The sequence below is a fragment of the Drosophila grimshawi genome, unplaced genomic scaffold (genome assembly GCF_018153295.1).
Source record: "Drosophila grimshawi isolate 15287-2541.00 unplaced genomic scaffold, ASM1815329v1 contig_1377, whole genome shotgun sequence".
NCBI classification, from domain to species: Eukaryota; Metazoa; Arthropoda; class Insecta; order Diptera; family Drosophilidae; genus Drosophila; species Drosophila grimshawi.
In genome coordinates, this window is record NW_025062900.1 from 1429292 (window position 1) to 1454037 (window position 24746).

At 41.7% G+C, this 24746-nt stretch overlaps 7 protein-coding genes across 8 annotated transcripts in view; 4 read left to right on the plus strand and 3 right to left on the minus strand.

Annotated features, from left to right (window-relative positions):
- Positions 1-319: 319 nt before the first annotated feature.
- LOC6562477 (WD repeat domain-containing protein 83) lies at positions 320-2027 on the minus strand. The gene is made up of 4 exons (XM_001989327.2): positions 1899-2027; positions 1648-1839; positions 856-1386; positions 320-800 (listed from the first exon to the last, which is right to left on the minus strand). Exons 1-4 carry the CDS (start codon positions 1975-1977, stop codon positions 676-678), a joined length of 927 nt encoding a protein of 308 aa, XP_001989363.1. The 5' UTR covers positions 1978-2027; the 3' UTR covers positions 320-675.
- Positions 2028-2297: 270 nt separating this feature from the next.
- On the plus strand, positions 2298-7032 carry LOC6562696 (menin). 2 transcript variants are annotated; one of them, XM_001989326.2, is made up of 3 exons: positions 2298-3645; positions 4413-5689; positions 6249-7032. In XM_001989326.2, the coding sequence occupies exons 1-3, from the start codon at positions 3408-3410 to the stop codon at positions 6996-6998; spliced, it is 2265 nt and encodes a 754-aa protein (XP_001989362.1). In that variant the 5' UTR covers positions 2298-3407; the 3' UTR covers positions 6999-7032. The 2 variants fall into 2 exon arrangements, with proteins under 2 accessions (XP_001989362.1, XP_032592038.1); XM_032736147.1 differs by having other exon boundaries at positions 6252-7032.
- Positions 7033-9217: 2185 nt separating this feature from the next.
- LOC6562695 (probable 26S proteasome complex subunit sem1) lies at positions 9218-9666 on the plus strand. The gene is made up of 2 exons (XM_001989325.2): positions 9218-9419; positions 9475-9666. Exons 1-2 carry the CDS (start codon positions 9308-9310, stop codon positions 9600-9602), a joined length of 240 nt encoding a protein of 79 aa, XP_001989361.1. The 5' UTR covers positions 9218-9307; the 3' UTR covers positions 9603-9666.
- On the minus strand, positions 9629-11041 carry LOC6562694 (bromodomain-containing protein DDB_G0280777). Its single transcript, XM_001989324.2, has 3 exons — positions 10659-11041; positions 10223-10607; positions 9629-10169 (listed from the first exon to the last, which is right to left on the minus strand). Exons 1-3 carry the CDS (start codon positions 10948-10950, stop codon positions 9662-9664), a joined length of 1185 nt encoding a protein of 394 aa, XP_001989360.1. The 5' UTR covers positions 10951-11041; the 3' UTR covers positions 9629-9661.
- A 231-nt stretch (positions 11042-11272) lies between these two features.
- LOC6562693 (dynein-1-beta heavy chain, flagellar inner arm I1 complex) lies at positions 11273-16158 on the plus strand. The gene is made up of 5 exons (XM_001989323.2): positions 11273-11336; positions 11394-12101; positions 12589-14450; positions 14954-15635; positions 15713-16158. Exons 1-5 carry the CDS (start codon positions 11273-11275, stop codon positions 16090-16092), a joined length of 3696 nt encoding a protein of 1231 aa, XP_001989359.1. The 3' UTR covers positions 16093-16158.
- A 653-nt stretch (positions 16159-16811) lies between these two features.
- Positions 16812-18650, plus strand: LOC6562692 (UDP-glycosyltransferase UGT5). Its single transcript, XM_001989322.3, has 2 exons — positions 16812-17466; positions 17723-18650. The coding sequence occupies exons 1-2, from the start codon at positions 16826-16828 to the stop codon at positions 18570-18572; spliced, it is 1491 nt and encodes a 496-aa protein (XP_001989358.1). The 5' UTR covers positions 16812-16825; the 3' UTR covers positions 18573-18650.
- A 1248-nt stretch (positions 18651-19898) lies between these two features.
- LOC6562691 overlaps positions 19899-24746 on the minus strand; it is a 39473-nt gene continuing 34625 nt past the window's right edge. The window contains exons 4-5 of the mRNA XM_032735886.1: positions 20516-21008; positions 19899-20312 (exon numbers count right to left, since the gene is read on the minus strand). Coding sequence (XP_032591777.1) covers positions 20204-20312; positions 20516-21008 — 602 coding nt within the window. The 3' untranslated portion in view covers positions 19899-20203. The remainder of the gene's footprint in view (positions 20313-20515; positions 21009-24746) is intronic.

Sequence of the window (24746 nt, forward strand, 5' to 3'; positions counted from 1 at the left end):
GATTATGCGTTATATAAGCCAGATCATACATACAACAACAACATATTACTACGTACATTCATGCTCTATATAAACAAACAAACAAAATACATTAAATATTTAAAAAAATACGAAAACAACAAAAAAAATTATGTCAAATAAATGGTTTTTCCTTTTCCCCTCAAAGAAATTCAATTTGGTGATTTTAATTGTTGAGACAGATTCTCGATTTTCATCCATTTCAGCGCTGATATTCCTGTTGTGGGAATACTTATTTCCAGGGGGAGTCAAACTCTACATAATGGAGGGTTATTACGGATTTTATATATATATACATATAATTTTATCAGAAGATTCCAACCTACATGGTTGAAAGTTACTGGCTCCGCTTTATTGTTTATGTTTATCAATAATATAAGTATAACAAAGCTAATATAATAATTCTTCATAAAAAACGTCTTGAAAATTATATATATTTTTTGTAAACTTTAGAAAAATTCACAAAAATGCAAAGCCCGAAAATTTTGGATGATTTTCTTGAGTGTAGAAATAATATTTCAGAACAATAAAACTAACAGAATCATGACTAGCCTTATTTCGATATAAATTAAGCTAATACTAAATGCTAGAAGATTTGATATTTCTACAATTACTATTACTATTATAGGGGGTGTTTCAATCCCAATTTCTGCATTGCTACAATTGCTGCTCCTCAATTTGAAGATCTGCTGAGAAGACATACATATCCCTCCTCCTGGCAAAGAGCAGCTCCTGTCGCTTGGGATGCGTTGCCAAGGAATGCACCACGCCTCCATTATCACCTAAAAGTATAACAAAGTTAAGATCGGATTTACTATATATATAAGTTATAACTACTTATGCGAATGCGTTGAAGCACTTTCGCCTCGAGCAGATCCCAGATGACGGCATCTCCCGCGCTGGAGCCGGCCACAATATGCGCATCGCTGGCCAAGATGCCGCACTCGATGTGATAATCATCGGCCTGGTGGCCTTTATACTCGGAGAGTAAGCCACCCGATTCGCAGTCGAGCAGGCGCACCACGCTGTCCTGGCAGCCAGCGACGAGGCACTGCTCGTCCCTCGTCTGCGCCAGGTAGGTGATGGCCTGGCCAATCTTGTCGCAGCACATCTCGCCCATGCGTATGTCGTAGTGACGCACACAGCCGTCCAGCGACGAGGCATAGATCTTCTGCTCATTGGTCAGCACTGTGGTAATGCAATCCTTTGCCTCCTTCATCACCTGCACCGGCTCCAGGCGCCGGGTGCGTATGTCCCAGCACATCACGGCATTATCCCGACCCCCCGATATCGCTATGCTCGAGTCCTCGTTGAAGCAGACGCAGCGCACGCCGCCAGCGTGACTGCGCAGCCGACGCACGGGAGTACCTGCGAATGCAACGGAAACAGGTGAGTCTGCATACAGTCGGGGGTAGAATAATAGTAGCACTTACAGTCGTACCTTACAGAAATCGTTATTGTGTATTATATAAATTCTAGCCTATCTATATAAACAGTTATATAGCTACACTTGTGCACAAAATAATGGCATCACAACGATATCGCTTGCTTACGAATCAAGAAACGAACCAAATAGTGGTGCTATAATTTTGTACGCCACTGTATGTAGAAGTAGAAGAGTTTTCTTACCTGTTGACACATCCCAGTAGATGATGCTTTTGTCCAGGCTGGCAGAGACGATATAGCTGCTGTCGCAGCTGCCCACAGCATCGGTCACCTCGTCCGCATGGCCGCCATATGTTTTGAGCAATAATCCCGTTGCGGGATTCCAAAGTTTCACCTTTTTGTCGGAGCCGCAGCTCATGCAATAAGTGCCATCAACTAAAAGCAAAGAAAGCGGATAAATATTCCAACATTTAATAACACTATTTAAGGTTTACCGTTATAACGGACAGCACGCACTGCGCCCTGTTTGCAGTCGATGGTCTTGCAACAATTGAAGTCGAGGAAAGCCGGCATTTGTTTACATATATTTTACTAAAACAGCTAGAGATGCGCAACTGTAAAGTAACTACGAATGGGTGAGAGTAACTTAGTGAGAGATTCCCCAGTATTATTTATATTTATTATTACTATAAATAAAAGTTGTATTATTAAAGTTAAATTATTGAACAATCTTGAATCTTTAAAGCTAACAACTAAATACAAATCGTTTTCATTAAAAATCACTGTGACTCTTTTCACAGTGACTCGCATTAAAAGCGCCCTGGTGGCAACGCTGTTATTGAGTGCTGCCAAGTGTGCTAATGACGCTAAAAAAGACCACAAAAAAACGCATACGATTGGCCAAAGCAAAATGCCAACAATAATAATAAAGCAGCGGCAACAACAAACAGTCGACGCAACACACAAATTTTACCCGCATCAAACAAAATAAAATAAATAAAATTGTGATAAATACAAAAAGAATAAATATAAAATAAAATTCAACACACTGCAAAAGAGAGAGAGAAAGATATTAACGACGTAGATTCCCACGTGTGTTAGCGAGGGGCTGGTGAGGTGACGCGGGGAGCTACTTTGAATGCTACGCAATAAAACGACAACGCTACGCAATTTCAGCTGCTGCTGCTGCTGCCGACGCTCAACGCACCTGCCAAACAAGCAGCGCTGCTGCCGTCGCGGCTGCTGACGTGTGCAAAACGAGTGCGAAGCGACGACAGGATATTTAACGGCAACAACAAAAACGGTAAACTGCACGACAGAAATTAACGAAGCACCAGTGCAATTTTGACCGACGCACGCATACACATACACACACATAAGAGCACTCACTTGCACATATACACAAAGAAGCAGAAAAAGCGCAACGCGAAAAGAGAATACAAATTGCAATTGCAAAAATAATATATTAAAAATGCAGCGCCATCTATAGCGCAACACATTGCATTAAAAATCCTGCTCAAGAATAAGTGCACAAAGCGCGACAAAGCAAAACTACGAAGAGAGGCCTAAACAAAAAAAAAAAGAATCCAAAAAGAAAAAAAAGGGCAAACAGTGCGCGCAAACAAGGTGGAAAGTAAAAAAGTTGTTTGTCAACTTGTGGCGTCCATTGCACAAACACACACTGCCCCCTCCCTTGGCCCATGCTCTCCGCTCAAATGTTGCAGCAACAAAGTGTCTGGCTGTACTGCTACCGCTGCTGCCGCTGTTGCTGCTGCTGTCAAGTGGAAGTGCAACTCGTCCAGTGTGCATGCAACAGCGCCTGCGGCCAGTGCTAAACAACAACAACAGCGCAACTGCTCAAACGAACAAGAGGAAGAAGAAAAAGAAGACGAAGCAGCAGCAGAAGCAGAACAAACCAAAAGCAATAGAAAGTGTGCGACAAATCCTTTTTTCTGTTTAGTGCTGTCAAGTGTTGTGCAGCATCAGCAGCTGCAAGCGTCAACATGTCAACAGTTACACGCAGCGCCAGCGCCAGTCCGTGCATGGCCCTCAACGGCATCGTTGACGCCAGCCTGTTCCCCTTGAAATCCACATCGGATGTGGTGAATCTATTCCGTCGTTCCCTCACCAGCGCCATCGAACCAGATCTGACACTGCTCTCCATTGTCGTCGGCTACATTGAACTGTCGCTGACAACGGGCGAGGCGGCCCAAGCTGCCCAGGCAGCTCAGGCGACTCTAGGTGAGCATAAAGTCCTCTTTCCTTCCTTGTAAAGGTTGGATTCCATTCCAGCAGTTCACTTTTCATTTCGATTTTATCAATTTAACTGAAAGCGACAAACTAAAAAAAAGAGTGTGAATATTATTCGATCAAAATATATTTAAAAATATATATAAATAAAATATTCAATTAAAGTTACGCATAAATATATTTTTCTAACATTTTTATTAGCTGAACAAAATATTTTAAAAGTAGTTTGAAGCCTACAAAATATTTTTCAATAATTTCTAATAGGCTGAATATTTTTTTGGACGATTTTTGTTTCAGGAATCTATTGTTTTTAAAGATTTTAATTAATATATTTATAAATCTATTTTATATAAAAATCCTTTTTGGGTGTAAGGCTATTACAAATTTGTGAAATACCAAAGAATTCGAATATAGTCAATGTAATCCGTATATTAACAAATATGAGAAAATTTCAAAGCATACTTTTTAGAGCTTGCTAGAAGAAAAAAACAGTTGACAATTTATAAAATAAAAGAACAGGAGATGCGAATCAAAAATGTTGGGTAAAGTGATAATTTATGGAGTTCGAATATATGAGTATATTTTTATTAATTCATCTCATGTTCTTTCATAAAATAAAATTAATAAAATCGAAAAGAAAAAGAGAAGCTCAATACACGAATTATTGTGTTTGTTGCGTTTGAATAATTTGCTGTATTTAATAATTGTTTGTGATTGTCAATTGTCAATACTAATTGCATTTTTTAATTGGCGTTTAGGTGGCAGCAGTGACGTCATCATGGGCAACAGCGTCCCCTTTCCGGTTGTGACACACGAGCTGATTGCGGGTCTCTACAAAAAGTTCCAGAACATATTGTCGGTGGTGGAGAAGCCAAAGCCGCATCGCCAGGCGACACGGGACATCATCAAGAAGGTGTCGGATGTGATTTGGAATTCGCTGATACGCAGCAGCTACAAGGATCGAGCACATCTGCAGAATCTCTACAGCTATTTGTCGGGCAACAAGTTGGATTGCTTTGGTGTGGCACTCGCCACAACCGCCGGTTGTCAGCTGTTGGGCTATAGGGATGTGCGTCTGGCCATCTCCGAGGATCATGCCTGGGTGGTGTTTGGCCAGAAGCATGTGGAGAGCATCGAGGTGACCTGGCACGGCAAGGGTAGCGAGGATAAACGTGGCCAGGACATTGGCGCCGGCATCGAATCCGGCTCGTGGCTCTACCTGGGTGGACTCGCTGTGGTCTGTGAACGTGGCATGGAAGTCGCTGCGATTTGTGTGGCACTCAACATTTCGCTGAGTGCGAATAGCGATTGCGTTGAGGTTGCCGAGTTGCAGCAACAATTGCTATGGTTACTCTACGATCTGGGTCACCTCAAGCGATACCCCATGGCACTGGGTCTGCTCGGCGAACTGGAGGAGATCAACCGGACGCATCGCAGCATTGGCTGCGAACAACTATTCCGCGAGGCCATCGAATCGTCGCGAACCCACTATCACAATCATCATGTGTATCCGCACATCTTTCAGGGCAACTACTACAATCGCCTGTTGAAGTATCGCGAGGCATTCGCCGCCTGGGCCAATGCAGCCGATGTCATCCGGCTGTACACGTATCAGTGTCGTGATGACGAGGAGATCTACAAGGAGCTGCTCGACATTGCCAACGAGCTCATCCCATACGTGATGAAGACGGAGAGCTCGGGCCATTCGGCACGCAGCATTATTCGGGACTCGGAGGTGTTTGCCAATCTGTTGCGTTTCTACGACGGCATCTGTCAGTGGGAGGAGGACAGTTTGACGCCCATTCTCCACATTGGCTGGGCCAAACCACTGGTCACCAACATAACCAAGTTTGATTACGATATACGCTCACAGGTGGTCATCAAGCTGCCCGAGGACTTGGAGGCCGAACAGGCCGCCGCTTTGGAGGCTAAAAAGGCAGCGGCTGCTGTGGCAGCAGCTGCGGCAACTGCAGAGGCTTTGCTGCATTTGGAGGGCAACAACAACAACAACAATTCGGTTGTCAAAAAAGATGAGGTGCGTAATAAAAGTTGGGCTGGCTGATTGACCTACTTTGGTCCTCCTTTGACTCGAAATTTATGTAGGTCAACTTTTAATTGAGTTTTCTATGCGAATTTTCCAATGTATGGGCTGCCTTTGGCTGTTCTATATGCATCTATATATAGTTATATATAAATATATATATATATACATGCAGCCTGCGTATATGTATCTATTATTATTTTGTTATTGTAGTTATTTAGATGAGTGCTGAAATATGGTAATTGTGCATTTAGACAACAGATTATATAATAATAGGAATGATTCCTTGGATATCCAAAAGATGCTTAGCAGCAGTCTCTTCAGCTCTTGCTTATCAATATTGATATTGAATTATCATAGTTAAATATGAATGAGAACCGTTTTAGCCAATCCTGAAAAGACACTTATCCCTTTATAATCAATCATTAGAAATGACCATCTCTGGGGTTCATATTCAGAAACAAAAAATATTTACCAGATTTATTTGATTTATTTTATTTTATTTACAATTTGTAATTAACTATTAATTGTATTCCTTCTTGTTTGGTGACAGAAGCCCAAATCGGAGCTACCCACAACATTGGCCGATTTAACCGCAGCTTGTGGCGAGAAGATTTTAAATCCCGATTTTCTGCTGCAGGGCGGTGGTCAGCCATTTGCCGATCAAAAGCAGCAGACGGCAGCTGTTGTCGCCGCCGAGCAAACCACGTCCAGCGAAGCAACGCACAACAACAACAACAACTGCAGCAACAGCAACAACACTGATAAGGAGGCTAAAACATCAACAACAACAAGCAATGGGGGCAGCAGCAACACTTTGACGCAGTTGTCGCCGAGTGAGGCTAATGAAACGCAGCAGCAAAAAGCGCAGCACAAAGAAGCTAAATTGGAGGAGAGCAGCAACAAGAGCAACGCCCTCGTTGAGCAGGCTCCACTTGCACCACTTGTCGATGATTACGATCCGTTCGAGATAATGCTAAAGCGCCCAGTGATCACACTCTACAGCCAGAAGATGAAGGGTCTCAAGGATCTGCTGCTGGCAGAGAAGCTCAATACGCACGCCATCTCGCTGCAGGTGACCGCCCAATCGGTGGCATCGCGCAAGGTGCGCGGCGTGGCAGACAATCGACAGCCGGCGACCATTTCGGCAACCATAACGGCCATATCCTCAGCGGAGGGCATTGGTGCCGGTGGTGGTGGAGGGAATGCAGCGAATGCTGCAGCGAGTGGTGCATCCTCAGCATCCAGTGGCGATAGCTCGACGCTGGCAGCCACTCGTCCAAAACGTACAAGACGCGAGTAAAAAGCAGTTTTCTTCAAAAAACAAACAAAAAACAGTTTCCTCTAGTAATTTGTTGTTTGTAATTATTACTTATATATATACATATATATATATATATAGATGTATAGTCTTGTAGCTTGTAAAGCTCGCACTGCATAAGCGTGGCGAGTAAAATGCGCGGCGAGAGAAAGAGAGCGAGAGCGAGTGTATTTTACTCGCTGCATTTGCTGTGAGCGACTTTTAGCACATGCATGACTTGCATTAATCCTTTATTATTACTATTATGCATATATATATGTATATATATAAAAATATTTTTGATGTTCGATGTGTATTTATGTAGTTTGTAAGCGCGAAACAAAAACCGTTAGAGAACGCTTAGCGTTTTAAAAAAAATGAAGAGACAAAAACACACACAAAACAAAACAAAACACAACCAACAAACTCTCAACTATTTACAGAAGTCTCTCTGCGCACATAGCAACGAGTAACGAGTGCTGAGTGAAGTAGCAAGTGGCGAGAGGTGAGAAGAGAGCGAGAAAGAGAGAGAGAGAACTCTTTACTATGTGTGCTAGAACTTAAACCGTATTGTAACTGTATTGTAGCCTGTTAAAATAATTCTTTGTCATATTATTTGTCCATATTTATTAATGCAACTTGTTTTACCCCAACATAGATATATATATGATGTGTACATATATATCTTTTTATCTTTTTTTTGCTTAAGCTCAAGCGTAACTTTATTGGTGCTCTTCGTCTTGAAAAAAACTTGCAAATGTGTATTAAATGGACATAATGATGACGTTGAAGATGATGAAGAAGATGATGATGATGATGATGATGATGATGAATATGTATGTCTGTTATTTACTACTACTACTATATGCATTTTATGAGGCTAAGCTGTTTTCTTCTTTTTTTTGTATAATTTAGTTTACCAATAGTATATACATACCATGCATGTTTGTAGTTTTATTCAACTTAAAGTCGAAACAAAAATATCAAATCAAAAAAGGAAAAAAATAGACACAACCAACGCAAAATGCTAGAACAGAAAACAAACATATTTAACACTTCCTCTCTATATGTGATAAACTGTTTTTTCTAGAAAGCTTTCATATACTATGTAATAATACACACATACCACTATATACATAAATACATATATATATATATATTTATATATGTATATATATACACACACACCCATACACTAGGGCCGTGCAACTTAAAAGGGGAAAAGGGGACGCGGCATGCACTTTTTAAATAATCAAATTAATCAAATTACAGCACCCAACTCTGCAACAAAAACAAAAGCAAAAAAGAAAGAAAAACCACAAAAAAGTTATATTATTTATTAAACTTTTGGAAAGAGCAGCACTAATTAGTATTATAAAAATGTGAATTATATATGTTAACCTGAAAAAAAATATTGTAATCAGTTGGACAATGGCATTTTCTAAAGAGGTCGGCGTCAAAGTTAAGCAAAATGGAGCTTGAAAACAAATTGTTAAATGATGATAATAATTGCATTGCATTTTTTTTATTTGTGCGTTGTGCGTCTGTGATGAATAATGTATAGAGCAGAAATAAAATAAACAAAGATTGAGAAAGCCCATTAATAAAAAATAAAATAAAAAAAACACACACACACACAAAAGTAAACCATAATGAAGTAAAACAAAGAAAAACACAAATCGAACAATAAGTTCAAATATGGTATAAATTAATCAAATGTATGGTGTTTTATTCCTTTATAAAAGTAGCATATTTAAACAGAAACAAAAATTCTATATAATACACATGTAGATATATTTTGGCATACAAAATTTTTACAATAAGCGTACAACAAAAAAATCAACAGTTTTGGCAAGCAAAAAAATCCAACTGGACAAAAAAATAATAGCCCAGCAAACAAAAGAAAACGAATCGAAAGAAAAAACAAACAAGAAAAAAAACCAAAAACATGCAATGAATCAAAAGCATACAGCAAAACTATTTATTATAAATGTTAACGTTACGTACATTTCAAACTGCTCAATAACCCTATTAGCTTGAAAGTCAAATAGCCACAAGTCAAAATGTTATAAAAAAAAACAAAAAAAAATTAATAAATGCATATTTGAAAAAGCAAAGAGCGCGTCAACTTTCCTGACGTCGATGTGGCAGCGCCTTGCATACCAACAATCGTCTCACATTACGCTATCGATATATCGATAAGCCTAGTTGCTCATCACTAGACAAATGACTCGGCATCATTTCGTTTCGGCGTCAAATTGAGCAAGAAAATTGTTTAACAATTAAAGACCAGACACACAAGAAAAATAATAATGTCTTCGGCCGATAAGGAAAAGGATAAGGATAAGGAGGAGACGAATCAGAAGAGTGAAGACTTGGGTCTGCTGGAGGAAGACGATGAGTTCGAAGAGTTTCCCGCTGAAGGTGAAGAAATTTGTTGTTTTTGGCAAAAGCGAAATTAAATTTATTGCAATCGCAGATTTTCGTGTGGCCGACGATGTGGAGGAGCCCAATGTGTGGGAGGACAACTGGGACGATGATAATGTCGAGGATGATTTCAGTCAACAGCTGAAGGCACACTTGGAGAGCAAGAAAATGGATACATAACCACAAAAAATAGCAGAGACCGCGAATTAGAAATAATCAAATGAAAATATATTAAGAACTTAAATATCGCGTATGTTTTTATCATCCAATTTCACAACGAAGCTCTTCACATGCTCAGCCGTACACTGCTCCGCCTCCAGCTGCTCCAGCAAATTATTATTGCTCTGCTCCAGTTGCTCCACTCGAGCAGCTTGTTGGACAATTTCAGCTTCTTGGTCGGCGATTTTTTGTTTTGCTGCCTGTGCTTCATGTTCGCAGTTGAGTTTCAATTGTTTCACTTCGTTTTCACGCTGCTGAAGTTGTTGTTGCTGTTCCTGTTCGTTGGTGAGGAGACCTTGATTTGTGGTCTCCAGCGAGAGATGCTCCTTTTCCAGCTGCTCCTTCTCTTTGAGGCACTTCTTGTAGGCACTCAGTGCCTCTGGCGGAAGTATGGTAAAGAGCTTGTCGATTTCATCGTTGAGCAACTGATTCGTCTCGATTTCCATGCGTCGCTCCTTGTGTTGTTCCTCCTGCTTGGCAATTTCCACCTTGAAGCAATCAATGCGTGCAGCAATTTGTGCCGTTTGCCTGTTAACAGTTGTAATATATATTTATGTATATTATAGAATATATTTAATTACTCTTTAACATTGGGCACATCGCTGACCAGCTGCTTGAGCTGATTCACTTGGCCTGTAATTTCCTGCAGCTGCTGCTCCTGCAATTTGGCTTCTGCTTCTTTCTGCTCGAGCAGCTTTGACTGCGCCTGTAGCTCGGCCAGTGCCTTTGGCAGCTCCTCGCGCAGTTGTTCAATGTTTGCCTCAGACTTGGCTTTATTTATCTTCCATTGGGCCGCATCCTGTTGGTTCTTCCCCAATTCCTTTTGCTTGGCGCCAAGTGTTGAGGTTAGCGTGTGATGTTCCTTGTGCTTCTCCACAACCGGTGTGACAATCTTCTTCTTGTGCATTTTGTAGAAACAATAGTAATTGAAGAGCACGTCCAGCGTATTTCTTGTCTTTCGAACAGCTGCATAAACACATTATTATTAATCAATTCAATCAAAAGTAATTTACAGACTTGGCTCGAAGATGTCAATGTAGGTGAAGGGTTTGCCGGGAAACGAGATTTGCAGTATGCGCTCCACTAGACGGCACAGTTTGCTCAGGAATTGGCGCTTCTCCCGCGACGTATCCTTCGATTCAATATTGTAGGGCGGCTCCACGCGAAAGCCAAATGCTCGCAAATAATGCACAAAAGTACGGGTGAGAAATGCTTCCGTTGGATGCGTTAGGTCACTGAGACGCATATTCAGCTCGGGGAACAGTTTATTGGCCGAAGAGCAAACGTGCTCCATTGCTTCAGTGCTCATCTTTTTTTTAACTTTGCTATATCTTTTATCTCTATTTTATTTAATACGAGCAAAACAACGTTGCGCTTGAATTTGACTTTGGCGTCGATATGCGTGCAATAATTACTCGATATCGATATCTGCTATCGCTCAAACGAACTCATCCGATTTGCCAACAATATGCTTACTCGATATATCGATAGCTGCCATCTTTCGAGTTTTAAGTGTTGTTAAGCATTGTTAACTTTATCAGCTGACTTAACGGCTTTTTCAATACGCGCTTCAGCTACCATAGGAACAATGTATTGTTTAATTTTGTGTGTCCTGCTGGGAAAAGTGCAAAATGACATCCTCGAGCGCTGTGGAAGATGAACGACTAACCGACTCGGAATTATCCGATGACGAGGGTGAGAATTTGCAAAAAAACTTTCACATTTTTGCATTAATAAAGTTTTCCGAAACAGAGCGCAAAGTTGAGATTAAGCCGGAGGAAGTGCGTCCGCCAACGCCGCGTCCCACGTACACAGATGAAGAGCTCAATCAATTGGTTGAGTATATACAACGGATGACGCTGCTCTACGCACTCACACAACAGGATTGGCGTGAGGAACCGCTGGATATGATACGTCGTTGGCTGCTGGAGGTCAATGAACCGTTGCTAAGCATTTGGTATGAGGGAAACAAGCTCAGTGCTTGTCTGGGCTTTCCCACGGATCACGTGGATGACATTAGCTATTTTCTGCGCGGCGAACCGAATGAGATCTTCACAGTTGATGGGTTCCACGACGAGATTCATTTTGGGAGTATTCACAGCGATGTGGACGCTAGTCTCATGTGTCTGCTGGAGCGTTTCTATGCGCCCATCTTTCGCAACTACAGCGACTGGAATCCAACAGTTCGCTCACGCTTCTGTGCCAGTCTGGACAGGCTGTTGGCCTTTATGTTTGCCATGAACGCCAAGATTGGCGGCATCTCGTCGCTGTATGTCCCCTTTGTGCTGCATCAGATTGGCGGCAAGCCGATTGTCTGCGACAGGCCATTGTTTAAGAATCTAGAGAGCATTGCAGTCTACTGGACCACGCAGATTCGCACGGTGCTCGGCGATCGCACGCTGATGGTGCCCCACGAACTGGCCACAGTCAACGATGAGTTCGAGTTCTGGGAATATCGTTGTGAGCATCATTTTTAAACCATTTTAAGATTTCATTTATAAAGCTTTAATTTATTTCTTTGCAACTTGGCACATTTACTTGCCTTTGCTACATTTACTAGGAGGCTAGGAAATCGATGAGAATCGATGATCGCAAATCGATGGAGCCACATTTCTCTTACAATTTGAAAGTTACAGTCAGTATTTCGAGAGTTATTTCAAAATACTCAATTGCATTTGTTATACAATTCTCGATTCTATCTTCTGTAGGTCCAATCCTCGCTTTTCCATGCAAGTCAATGCTGGAATGATTCTAAGGCAGATTTATAATCACTTTTATATAGTTTATTCTCAATAGAAATTTACTCTATTAAAAGTGTGAGCAATGTGATCCCTGAAGAGGACTTTCTTCTCCCATAAATATTTCACTTTACTTTGCCCAACAGGCATATTTTAGATAATCATATGTCAATTCTAAAATTATTATTTATGTTGTTTCATACTTGTAGTGGAGGTGCTGCAGGGCATGAACTCGCAGCTGGCCCAGTTTGACGTGCAGCGTGTCTTTAAGGTGCTGCGCCAATGGCAATCTGTGCACATGACCCAAATTGGGGAGCTGCTCGAGGCTGGCCAGCAGGAGCAACTCTTGGCCATGTCGAACATAAAGTTTCTGCATCTGCTCGTGGAGCCATGTGCCAAAATCGATGTGGCAGCCACGCCGGCCGCAGTGTCGCAACTGCTGCCACACATTATACAACTGATGCGCTTCATCTGGACACACTCGGAGCATTATGCGAGCAGTGATCGGATTACGATACTCTTTCGCAATCTGAGCAATCAGATAATCAAATACTGCACAGAGCAGATAGACTTGGATATTATATTGACGGGTCGTCCACGCTTGGGCATCAAGATGTGCAACCTGTCGCTGGAGTGTTGCATGGCCTACAAGGAGCACGTGCATCGCTTGCAGCAGAACATTGGCTGGCAACTCCAACTGGGCAACATATTCAATCAGATCGACGCGTTCATGGAGCGTCTCGGCGATCTAATGGATATATGCGAGGCAATGATTGTGTTTGGCCGCCTGGATGAGAACGAGAAGCTGGAGAGGACCCAGTTTAGTGGCACCAGTGGCGAGCAGCTTGAGAAGATTGCGGGGCGTGTGGAGCAGCAGTTTCTCGTTGCACTCAATCAACTGCGCTGCAATGGCTCCAAGCACCTCATGCTCAACGTGCACCGTGCCGAGTGGTATGAAAAGGTGTCCAGTTATCGGAGGAGCGTGCAACGCATGGAGGAGACACAGCAGCGACTGATTGCCAACGTGTTTCGCTGTGTGTGCAACGTGGAGGAGTCACTGGAGGCATTGAATGTCATGCTGTACTACTCGTATCATGCCACACTGCGCAAGTGCTACTTGCGGCAAGTTACTCGCGTGTGGCAACTGTTCAGCGAGGATATGGATGCGACAATGCGGCAATTGTTGCTGCAACAACGCTCGCAGCGGCATCAATCGTGGTTGCCGCAGCATGTTGCACACACGCTCGGCTATCGCATCAACTTGGAACGTTTGCGCTGGCTACGCAATCGCTTGGCTCAGAGCAGCTCCTCCTGGTTGCCAGCGGTGCCGCAGACCGCCCAAGTGCTGGAGAAGTTTGAGCTGCTGCGCGAACAATTCGAGCGCCAGATGCAAGTCTCCCACGAGCAGTGGCAACAATTGTATGCCACTTGTGGCCCGCATCTTGGCCAGAAACTGGAGCGTTATTTGCTGCTGCGCAAATCGTGGCTGCAGTGCAACATAGATGTTGGCATCTTGGACATTTGCCAGCAGGCCGAGCACTTTGAGAGATTGGCCTTTGCGTTGCCGGTGGCAGTGCGGAAGATCTACGAGCGACAGGAGCAGCTTCGATCGGTTTATTGCAGTGTGTCGCAGCTGTGCCTGGACTACAATCGCCTCATGTTGCGACTGACTGCCAGGGAGAGGAAGCTGTTCCGGCCCCTGATTCAGGCCTGTGATCGTCAGCTGGCGCCGGGCATTTTTAAGCTGAGCTTTGGCTCCGTTGCTGGTGATGGCGACACCAATGCCGGCTATGCCCAGTGGCTGGAGGATTGCGTGTGGTATGTGGACCAACTGCGCCAAGTCATGCAGATCTACAAGCGTGCGAACAGGCAAATTGTTCGCTGCTGCGAACGCATCTGCGACACGTCCATGTTGCGTCTGAATTTTAGTGGCGCCGTTGAGATTTCCGTGTTTGAACAACAGCTCAGCAGTGGACTCAATCGGGGCAACAGTGCCTTACGCAAGTACTACAACACCATCGTCGAGCTGATGCTGGCCGTGTCGGAGGAGTTTGACGACGTCAAGGATGAGGTGAGTAATCTTTATCTGAGCGCGTAGAAATTTCAGTCGAACACAACTGAAAACATTCTAATCGAGTGTAACCGACTAAGAAATACTCTGATTGTAGTTTGACTGGTAATATACCTTCCAAATTTGGAGACTAGCATTCAAATTGTGGGAGATATTTGAGTTTATTGATTATCGATTGTAGATTTTATCAATTTCGTAGCTGCCCAGTCGACTTCTTGTTTATTGGGAGCACAGGCGAGTATATCGTGGAAGCTTCAAGGCTTTCGCTGTAAGGGTTTCGAAATAATATATTCTCAAGAACCAAAATATGAAGCCTTGATGACTAGCTTCAAAGTTGCGGGAGATATTTGTTTGGATCGATTTTCGATTAACAATCTTCCCAGTGGAAGCATCACTTAACCATTTGCTTATCGGCAACTTGTATTTGTTTTAAGTCTCAAACTATATTTTCAATATGTCAATCAGAGTACAGAAAGCTGCAACTCAAGTCTCAATTGTTGCAGCTGCCGAGGGAATGGCATCAATATGTGAATGTCTTTGATGATATGCTGGCGAGTGCTTTTATGAGCTGTGCGCGCAGCTCGCTGGAGTTGCTGCTGGAGGCGTTGCACTGCGAGGAGGACATGTCGCCCGCACCCATTCTGGTGATGGAGTCCGATGTGAAGGAGGCGCAGATAGTCCTTTTGCCCGATATGCCAACAATTGGCGGAGTGCTGCGTGGGATTGTTGATCGCGTGCAGAGCCTGGTGGATCAGTTTCCACGTTTGGGGCAGAAGCTGAAGCTGCCCCGGGAGCAGAGACGCCCGAATTTTGCGAGAGCCTTTCGCGATGATGCCGAATGCTCGGAGCTGGTGCGTCGCATTGAGGCAGAGATTGCGGGGCAGCAGCAACATATTGGCGACTACATTGCCCACTGGCAGCAGCACCGGGCACTCTGGGAGATGACCGAGGAGGCTTTCACTCAGCGCCTTCTCGCGAGCGCCAAGACTGCCGGGGTCTTTGAGGGCGGCATCGAGCATTATAGCTCGCTGGCCGATGATATATCCTTTGTGGATGCCATTGCCCATGTGCACTTTGTGCTCATCAATCAGAATCCCATCAAGAGCACCCTGCTCGACTGGATCGAGAAGTGGCAGGCGCTGAACATCAAACTGCTGCTCAATCATGCTACATACCTAATTCAATGTAAGTGGCTTCTGATATATATTCATAACATAAATCGATTTTCTTACTAAAAAATAATCCACATCTCACCTCTACAGCTGTCTATCGCTATATGTCACGCAATGAGCAGAAGGTGATGCGAGTGCCTCGAACCCACAGCGAGTCCATCGTTGCCCATCAGCTGTTTGAGCGCCTCGTTCGCGCCGTGCCCCTGAAGCAGATGAGATTCACGCCCATGCTGGAGCTGTTTGTGCTCCTCCACAAATATCGTGTGACAATTGCAGAGCAGACCCACCAGCAGGTTCTCGAACTGGAGCCCAACTGGCTGCACTATCTGCAGACGCTCCACGAAGCGGATGAATTGCTCGAGAACGAGGACGAGGCGCACAAGATCCTGCTGGCCCAGCAGGCCGATAAGTTTAAGCTGATCTTGAAAGAATTTCACGAGGACTTCTTCTCAAAGCTGCCCAAAAAATAAGTCTAAAAATCCATAAGGCATATGGATACTGACTGTCTTTTTATTATAAAAATACTTAGCACATAAAGTTAGAATGCGCTAGTCGAGAGACCTCGACTAGAAGCTATACTAAACACATCTGCTTAATATGTAGGCAGGTTTTTATTTATCTATTATAATTCTGCACTAAAAGTGAATATACATGTTTCGTTTATCTATTTCAATTCTGCATTAAAACTTGAAAATACATTTTTCTGACACATTTCCTATGTCATTCAATCGTTGAAGAGTTGATCAATAATATATCTGGGTACATTATATAACAATATCTGATATAGATATACAACGAGCGGAGTTATTAATAAAATTAAAGAAACTTTGTTATAGTCTCAGAGATCGCCTAGTTGTTCAAGCATACCTTATGGGCTCGAAATTGCTCTCTGCTGCTTGTTACATACTTGTGCACAGATCCATAATACCCTTTGTCCATTTCCAATGGGAGTACCGCGTACAGAAATAGTCGCTTTTTAAATGTGCACTCAAAGAAAGAAGAAAAGCAAAGCAAAACAAAACAAAACAATTACTCATTAAGCGATATGATTTTTTATTATAAGGGTAATTCTAGAAATTCAATTAGTTCGCTTTCAGCTTTGTTGCATAACCAAATTGCGGGGCATGTTATCAGCAGTTGATGGATTGTATTGGTTGCCTGCATATCCAAACAGCGTCAATTGTCTTTTTTTTGGGTTCAGTTATGAACTGGGCACTCGGTTTGACACTCGTCTTGCTACTCACTGCTTGGGCTGTTGCACAAATCGGAGGCAGTCATATTCTGGGTGTATTTGTGGATGTGCATCGCTCCCAGCTGCTCGTCCATTTGTCTGTGGCACGTGTGCTTCTCCAGCGTGGACACCAGTTGACTCTCGTCACCAGCTTACCCCTCGAGGATGATTGGCTCTCTGAGAATATTACACACTTTCTGGTGGATTGGCAGCCAAAGGAGCAGCAGATAACTGATTACAATGCCAACTTTGTGGGTCGCCTGCAGAGAACGCTCTCTCTTCTGGAGCAATCGGGGGAGTTGCTCTTGCAATCCGCCTGGCTGAACTTTATGCATGCCACGCCCACAACGCCGTATGATCTGCTGCTGCTTGGCTATCATTTCAATGATCATCTGCTGGGCGTGGCAGCCCACTTTGCGTGCCCCGTCGCCATTATCAGCACCCAGCAGCCCATTGGCTTTGTGCACAGCCTGCTGGTCAATCCCGAGGAGCGTTGGTATGTCCCTCAACCCTACGACAGTCGTCAGAGAACGGGATTCGAGGGCTGGGTATTCGGAGTGTGGGAGAAGTCAGCGGAGCTGCTGGCCAGGCGCGTCATGCAGCGGATTTATAGGTGAGGCAAGGATCTATTTCTCAAATAATTAACAGAATAATATAAAAAGTAAAAAATAGATTAAATTGAACTATAAATAAAATATTCAAATTTGAATTTATGATCGAGAAGTAAAACATAGAAGAGAAGAGAAGAGCTACGATTAAATTAAAATGAGATCTCGAGATGAGAACTCTTTTAATGGGCTTACCAATTTGAGAGCTACTCCAAATGCTGCTTTAGTTTTCAATTAATGAATATTTGCATTTTGTGGCAGCACGCACTTTGCCACGCCTCCTTATCCCAGCTTTGAGGAGATGCGTCTTCGAGTCTCGCTGGCGCTGAACAATCACCACATGATCAGCGAGGGACCCATTGCTCCACTGTTGCCCAGCATGCTGGACATAGGCGGCATTGTGATGGAGCAATCGAGATCGACTGACAACTCCAATTTGGCATTGAATCAGACTCGTTCCGTTATCATCTTTAGTCTCGGGACACGTTTCAGTTGGCGCTCGGCTCAGCCGCAACTGGAGCGCATCTTTGTGGAGGCATTTGCTCAGCTGGAGGATTATGATATTTGCTGGACTTATGATGGCGACAATGCCACTGAGATTAGCTTGGCCAACAGGCATATAAGACTGTCCAATTGGTGGCCACAGGCGCAGCTCTTGGCCCATCCCTGCACCCGTCTGCTCATCACGCATGGCGGCAAGGGTAGTCTGAGTGAGGCGCTGTACTATGGAATACCCCTGCTGGGATTGCCACTGCGCGGCGATCAGCGAGCCAATTTGCTCAAAATGCAAGCCAGGGGCTGGGGCTTAAGCCTGGACATGGATGCACTGACTCCACTCGAGCTGCTGGCAACTATTCAAAGGCTGCTCAAAGAAGAGCAATTTAAGCAAAGGATTCAAGTAGATTCACAGCTTTATAGGGATCGTCCTTTGAGTGCCAGCAATTTGACTGGGTATTGGTTGGAGTATGTCATCAGGCATAAGGGTGCCCAGCATCTGTCTGGCAACGCCAGGCAGCTGACCATCTGGCAACGCCAACTGATCGATGTACGCCTTGTCGTCTTTGGCACAATGTTTCTAATCAGCTGGACAGCACTGTGGTTAATCAAATAGACTCGTCTGCATTCGCTTGACTAGCTGTGTCGTTTATTCGTATCCTTTCGTTCATATATAGATTATATATAGATTACATATAGATTATTTATATATATATATATATGTATTGGTATAAAATAGGTTTCTTAAAACTAAAACTAAGACAATTGAATGTTAGTTTGAATACTTTTTTCTTTTGTTGTCGATTTCAAAAAAGGTTCGCCTCACAGTTCTGTGGTCTAAGTTTATATTATAGATATGTGTAGATATATATATATATATATAGATGTAGATTATATATGTTTTTTTTTTAATTAAATATACAAAATGCGAACTTAAACGTTACACTCTGCCCTCAATTGGGGAAGGAACGTTTTCTAAAGTAAAGTTGTTGCACAATTTAAGTTTGTTTGCCAAATATTCGAATATGTTGCTAAAGTTTAGCAATACTATTTATTCAAATAGTTTATTTGCAACGTTAAGCTCTGTCCTCAAACGGAAAGCAACGTTTTGTTAAGCATTTAAGTAAAGTTTTTGCAAATTTAAGTTTGTTTGCCAAAGTTATTCGATCTATTTAACTCTTAACACTTTCTCCAGTTTAGCAATACTATTTAGTAAAATAGTTTAAATGAATATTATTGTTGATTGAGACTTATGATTTCAATATAATATTAGGTAGGCGTTAAAGTCTTTAAAAACTGAGTTTACAAAAAGAAAAAATGAATAAATGGTTATCTTAGGACGAATATTAAATACCCTTGTAGACCAGAGTTAAGCTGCTAAAATATCAATTTTTGTGCCGTGTTTGAAATACTATATTTTTATACACTTTATATTTCTTTTTAGTAATCTTCGTTTTGCACAAATATATTTCTAATAATTCGCATTTGTGGAAAATTTGGCTATCAGCCGATTAAGTCCGGTCTACATGGATATATAATCTTCTGCGGGTCAAAGATAAACCTTTGCTTTCTTGAGTTCGACCTACTCAAACTTCGACCGATTGTTCCTACGGCAGCTATATGATATGGTTCGATCCGTTTATTTTCAAGCTACGTACTGCCTGCAGCCAAAATACAGATATATCTAAAGTTGCATCTTGATTGCATTTAAGCTATAAAGAAACTAAAAATATATGATCTGATGTTGATCAAGAACATATATATACATATAGATAAGTCTCCTTAAATGCTTTGCAAAGTTGAAAGGAAAAGGATGTGTTAATGAATAAAAATGAATTTATGGATTGAAGTTTGTCTGGCGAACTATCCACGAATAGCGAGTGGATAGAGTAAGTACAAATAAATCATTTTTAAGATAAGAAAAAGCAATGATTTCTTTTGCTTTTGTGACCTAAATATTTTTAAATATATATTCCGAGAATATTTTGTTTACCCAAGGCAAGTCAGCTTAAGCATAAGTTAAGAAAAATTGTTGCTGTAATTTGTGTTTGATAATTGATTGGCTTCTTCTAAGTACGTCAACAGCGTATCCACTGTGCCGCACAGTGGTTGAAGATGCTCCTCTCTTGCAGGTAGTACATGTGGCTGTGTGTGTGTGTAGTAATTACTTAAGGGCTTACACAGTTCTGGATTGTATTCAACGGCAGCAGGCAGGTCTCCCTCCATCCATGCAACCATAGTGGAGCTTTAGCCAAATCCCAAGGGGCGAGGCGGCGCACGCGGACAGCGTCCTGAGGCAAGGATAAAGGCGCCATAGGTGCAAATGGGCGGACTGCACTCCTGGTTACGAATGCACCTGCAAATGTGGCAGACAAGACGAGTTAATGTTGCACAAAGAAACACATAAAAACACTTAAAACTATATTTTTATTTTTATGAAAGTGTTTTTTTTTTTAGAAAATCAATTTTAATATAATAATTCAAATTAATTGATTGATTTAAAACTATAATATTAGAATAATAAATGAAAAGTGCCTAAAACTTGATTTAGAGACGAACCTGAGCTCGTCGATACCGAATCCCTCGGCGCCGTTCTTCATGCGCTGACACGTCGAATCGTTGAGGTGGCAATCGCAGCGGCAACTTGTGGCAACTGGGTCGAATGTGCCCCGAATTGGTTGGTCGGGCTCGCGGCCAAAGTTGGTAAAGTGCTTGGGGCACTGGCACAGGTTGCTGCGTTTCGTGCGCTGAGGCGTCGAACTGGCGCAGTGGCATTCGGTGTGATTGATGAACGGGATCATCATGTTGCGGCCGATGCGACCATGCATCGGCGACACGAAGAACGGCAGCTCGACGATCGCCGTGCTCTTCACCCTCCACACCTCCAGGTGGGAGCAGCAGCTGCTGTTCTTGTCGCACCGATGCAACTTGGTGAATGGCGGCGAATACGTATTCGACGGATCCGTGTCCATCCGGATGATCCGCGGCTGCGGCAACCGGCACAGCGGCTCCGTTTCCATGCTCGACCTGTGGAGCGTCACCAAAATTCTCACTAAAAATTGCAAAAATATAAAATGCAAACAGCAACAATTAATAAATCAGTACAAACATAGTTAATAACTAACTTTTTAATTAGAACACAATGTTGATCCCGAAACATTATAAATTTCCATTATTTCCAACAGATATTGAGACTAGAAGCCAACGTTTATCCACCGATATTATTCACAACAATTGTTTGTTTAAAGTGACTTTATTTTTATGTATATTTCTATGATTATTATTATTTATTATTATATATTTCTAGTCTCTATATGTTGATGTAATCTTTCTCTCACTCTCTCTCTCGCTCTCTCTCTCTCTCTCTCTCTCTCTCTCTCTCTGTATATCTTTCTCCCTTTTCGCAATTGGACAATTAACTGTTTACTTAAGCCATGAGAAATTCCAGTTGTAGTTGCAGTTGCAGCTGCAGTTGCATTTGGAGCAGACTAATGACTTTATGCCCCTTGAGGGCTTTGTAGCTGTTGCTGCTTGCCGGCAAACGCAACGGTCACGGCTAACAGCTGCAATTTGCCACTGCCACCACCCACCAAGGGGCAAGTGCACAGGCAGCAGCAGCAGTAGCAGCCAGTAATAAATTGGACAAACTGAATAATTCATGGGATGATCTCAAGTTGTTGCCATGTTGTCTGACAACGCCAACTTGATGATTCAATCGTGCAACACACATGCATATAAATTTACATACATGTGTATGTATGTGTGTAAATGTAAATTGAAATGTGTTTTCTCATTACTTGCTAGCCACCAAAAGTCTGACATTCTGTTTAAACTGAGTCTGCATCCGATTCTGATTCAGATTCTGATTCTTGCTGACTGCAGTCGTTCCATCTGTCGGTGGATGGGACTCAGCTTGTTGCCATGTTGACCGATTTTAATGATTCATATATAATATGTGGAGTATATGCATTTAAAGCCAATATATACATCAAGAGTTAGCAATTGAGTGCTTAAGTTAATTCAGTTGTCTGATTGGTGTCTGCTGTGGCTCCATCTGGCGATGGGTGGTCGGCACTTTGATGCTTATGACTGATTTGCTTTGTTTGCCTATTTTAGTTCTTCAATTGTGAGAGTATATATATTAAATAGATACTTAAATATATGTAGGATATATACAGTTATATATATATATCAATAGTTAACTGTTTAAACTGATTCAGATTCAAGTTTATATTCTGATTGGTGGTCGTTCTAGTTCCATCTATCGGTCGGTGCACCCAACTTGTCTGCTCACATTTGTTGCTCTGCTGGCCTTTTTTTAAGATTCAATTGTGAGACGGACATAAAAATCATGTTTATGAATATATATGTACATATATATGCAGTATAAACATTATGTTTAAACGGTTGCTGCTTAACATTTAGCTTCTGATGGTGGCTCCATCTATTGGTGCGTGCCATTTTGATGCTTGCGACTTTTTTGCTTTGCTTGCGTTTTTTTGCGAATATTTTTGTCGGCACCTGCAACTGACAACAAAAACAACACCAATAAACCATAAAAACTGCGTATGCTTTTTTATGGCTTTTATGGCGACAACAATAACAAATGTAAAAGGGGCAACATTTAATGTAAACAACGTGTTAGCAATAAAGGTGGCGAAACCGTCCGTGGATCCATAAAGAAATTACAAAAAGCAAGAAGAACTCTAATCGATGCAACGAATATCAAATACTCTAGTTGTATAACATAAATATCTCATAAATATTAGTAATTCACAACCATTCTGACATGGTTAATAATCCACTCAACAAGAAACGCGCGTAAAACAATGCGAGCGATAAAAAACTCTAGCGTTGCATATTGGTGCTGTTTAATCGGCGAGATTACGTACTTAACAATGGCATTGAAAGATGCAAAAACGAGTTCAAATTGACAAGTTGACTGAACTGCGGCGAAAATTCGCACGCGTGCAACAAGTCTATGAAACAACTACCATAAAATAAAAACCATTAAATGAAGATTTATTCAAGGCTGTGACATTTGCAAAAACTGCTTGAAATGTCTGTGTTTTATTATTTGCATACACAAATACTTATTTAATGTTTTATTTAAAAGTGTGAATTGAGTAAATATTGCATTCGTATTGGAATTTATCTAACTAATAAGCTCATCGAAAGCGATTAGCTGATCTTCAGGGGTAAAAGCGAATGCGTAGAAATAACTGTAAATTGTTCTTGCTGCCAAACAAAACAGTGTAGAGCAACAGAAACTGCTTGCGTAAGTTGGTGCTGCTGTTTGATTATTTTTCAATCTCTCTTTCCCTCTCCCTTATTCTGTTCAGTGATCTTTGCATTTTTAATAACTAAAAAGTGCTAGAAGCACTTAAAAATTGATTATTAATAAAGAGCATAATTTTTGTGTTTTATCAGAATTCATCTAACTAATAAGCTAATGAACAAAAATGATATCCGCTGATTACAAAGCAAGTGCAATAAAAAACAGTGATATGACTGTAAAGAAATCTTGGTTCTTGCAAGTGCAAAACAAAGCAAAGCAGCATCAAAGACTTTATCCAATTGCTGAGCGCAAGCAAAGCGAATCAGACTGAGAGAGAGAGCCAGCTGGAATCGGTTGCAGTTTGCTGTTGCGGCGCAGAAATATCAAAAGAGAGAGAAAAGAGAGAAAAGAGAGTTGCTTTTATTGCGTATGCTGCTTGCTGTTTGCGTATGCTAAAGTGTAATAAGTGCCGTGCAAAGTATTGTGTCTTATTGGCGTTCTTTTAATGGGAAATTGTCATCCAGTGCATTTATACGTACTATAAATTTCTATGTTTTTGTAAGTGTGTCTAAAGAAATGGAGATATCCAAATTGTGTATACAAAGGAAGCTTTCCTCTAATCTCCTCTAAAATTAAGGTTAGTATGTTAGTAATAATTAGTTTAAAAGAAAAGATCCATTCGTAAAAAACCAGATGAGAAGAGATTAAATTATGGTAAGGAATGGCAGGCTTTAGTCTTTTTCCATCTAACTATGGATCCATTTCTTACTCTTCTGAGTATCTATAGATCGTCTCTCTACACTTGGTGCCTCGCTTTTTTTTTTTATTTGCCAAAATAAGGTCTATAGATTTTGTAAGCAACAGTACAGTTTATGTTTGTTGTTTACTCATACAAGCATAAGAGAAAATAAAGAAGAGTAAAATTCCCAATAAGTAATGGAGGCAAATTTACAAGCAATATTCATAGCATGAGTCATTTGTGGCATGATTCATGAAGTCAGCTGAACTGCATCGTTTTGAAGTCAGTGAAAATTGCGTTATAGATAATACTCTTGGCAATCTGAGCAATAACTGTATATCTATCTTAAGCCACCGGCAGTGATTAGCAGTCACGTTAAGTAAAGCATGCCAAATGCCCTGAAAATTGCATGCACAAACAATAATTGAATCAGCAGCAGCAACAACAACATCAACAAGAACATTGAGCAAACATTTGAGACAACGGTTAATAAACAAACATGTCGCTTGCGCAAATGCCAATAATAATAACAGTACTCAGTAGTCTGTAGTCAATTTATACGAAGGAAAGGAAAGAAGAAGCCAAAGCTGACTTTCAGCGCTTAATCGATGACAACCGACAACCGACAGCGGACAACAGGCAACAATGTGATAAGAAAATTGTTGCATCATTACGCATTTAAAGCCACAACAACAACAACAACAGCAACAACATTTGGCGAGTCATATCAGTTAACCATTTCCCAGGCTGAGTGACACACTTTCATTTGTGGC

Bases quoted from the DNA above. Each gene is read 5' to 3' on its own strand.
- LOC6562692 (XM_001989322.3), top strand. From the start codon at position 16,826: ATGAACTGGGCACTCGGTTTGACACTCGTCTTGCTACTCACTGCTTGG. The intron at 17,467-17,722 runs GTGAGGCAAGGA...ATTTTGTGGCAG, and splicing joins GTCATGCAGCGGATTTATAG to CACGCACTTTGCCACGCCTC.
- LOC6562694 (XM_001989324.2), bottom strand. From the start codon at position 10,950: ATGAGCACTGAAGCAATGGAGCACGTTTGCTCTTCGGCCAATAAACTG. The intron at 10,608-10,658 runs GTCTGTAAATTA...GTGTTTATGCAG, and splicing joins CATTGACATCTTCGAGCCAA to CTGTTCGAAAGACAAGAAAT. The intron at 10,170-10,222 runs GTAATTAAATAT...AACTGTTAACAG, and splicing joins GATGTGCCCAATGTTAAAGA to GCAAACGGCACAAATTGCTG.
- LOC6562477 (XM_001989327.2), bottom strand. From the start codon at position 1,977: ATGCCGGCTTTCCTCGACTTCAATTGTTGCAAGACCATCGACTGCAAA. The intron at 1,387-1,647 runs GTAAGAAAACTC...TTGCATTCGCAG, and splicing joins CTACTGGGATGTGTCAACAG to GTACTCCCGTGCGTCGGCTG. The intron at 801-855 runs GTAGTTATAACT...TTATACTTTTAG, and splicing joins GCTTCAACGCATTCGCATAA to GTGATAATGGAGGCGTGGTG.
- LOC6562695 (XM_001989325.2), top strand. From the start codon at position 9,308: ATGTCTTCGGCCGATAAGGAAAAGGATAAGGATAAGGAGGAGACGAAT. The intron at 9,420-9,474 runs GTGAAGAAATTT...TTGCAATCGCAG, and splicing joins CGAAGAGTTTCCCGCTGAAG to ATTTTCGTGTGGCCGACGAT.
- LOC6562693 (XM_001989323.2), top strand. From the start codon at position 11,273: ATGACATCCTCGAGCGCTGTGGAAGATGAACGACTAACCGACTCGGAA. The intron at 11,337-11,393 runs GTGAGAATTTGC...TTTCCGAAACAG, and splicing joins GGAATTATCCGATGACGAGG to AGCGCAAAGTTGAGATTAAG. The intron at 14,451-14,953 runs GTGAGTAATCTT...CAATTGTTGCAG, and splicing joins TTGACGACGTCAAGGATGAG to CTGCCGAGGGAATGGCATCA.
- LOC6562696 (XM_001989326.2), top strand. From the start codon at position 3,408: ATGTCAACAGTTACACGCAGCGCCAGCGCCAGTCCGTGCATGGCCCTC. The intron at 3,646-4,412 runs GTGAGCATAAAG...ATTGGCGTTTAG, and splicing joins GGCAGCTCAGGCGACTCTAG to GTGGCAGCAGTGACGTCATC. The intron at 5,690-6,248 runs GTGCGTAATAAA...GTTTGGTGACAG, and splicing joins CGGTTGTCAAAAAAGATGAG to AAGCCCAAATCGGAGCTACC.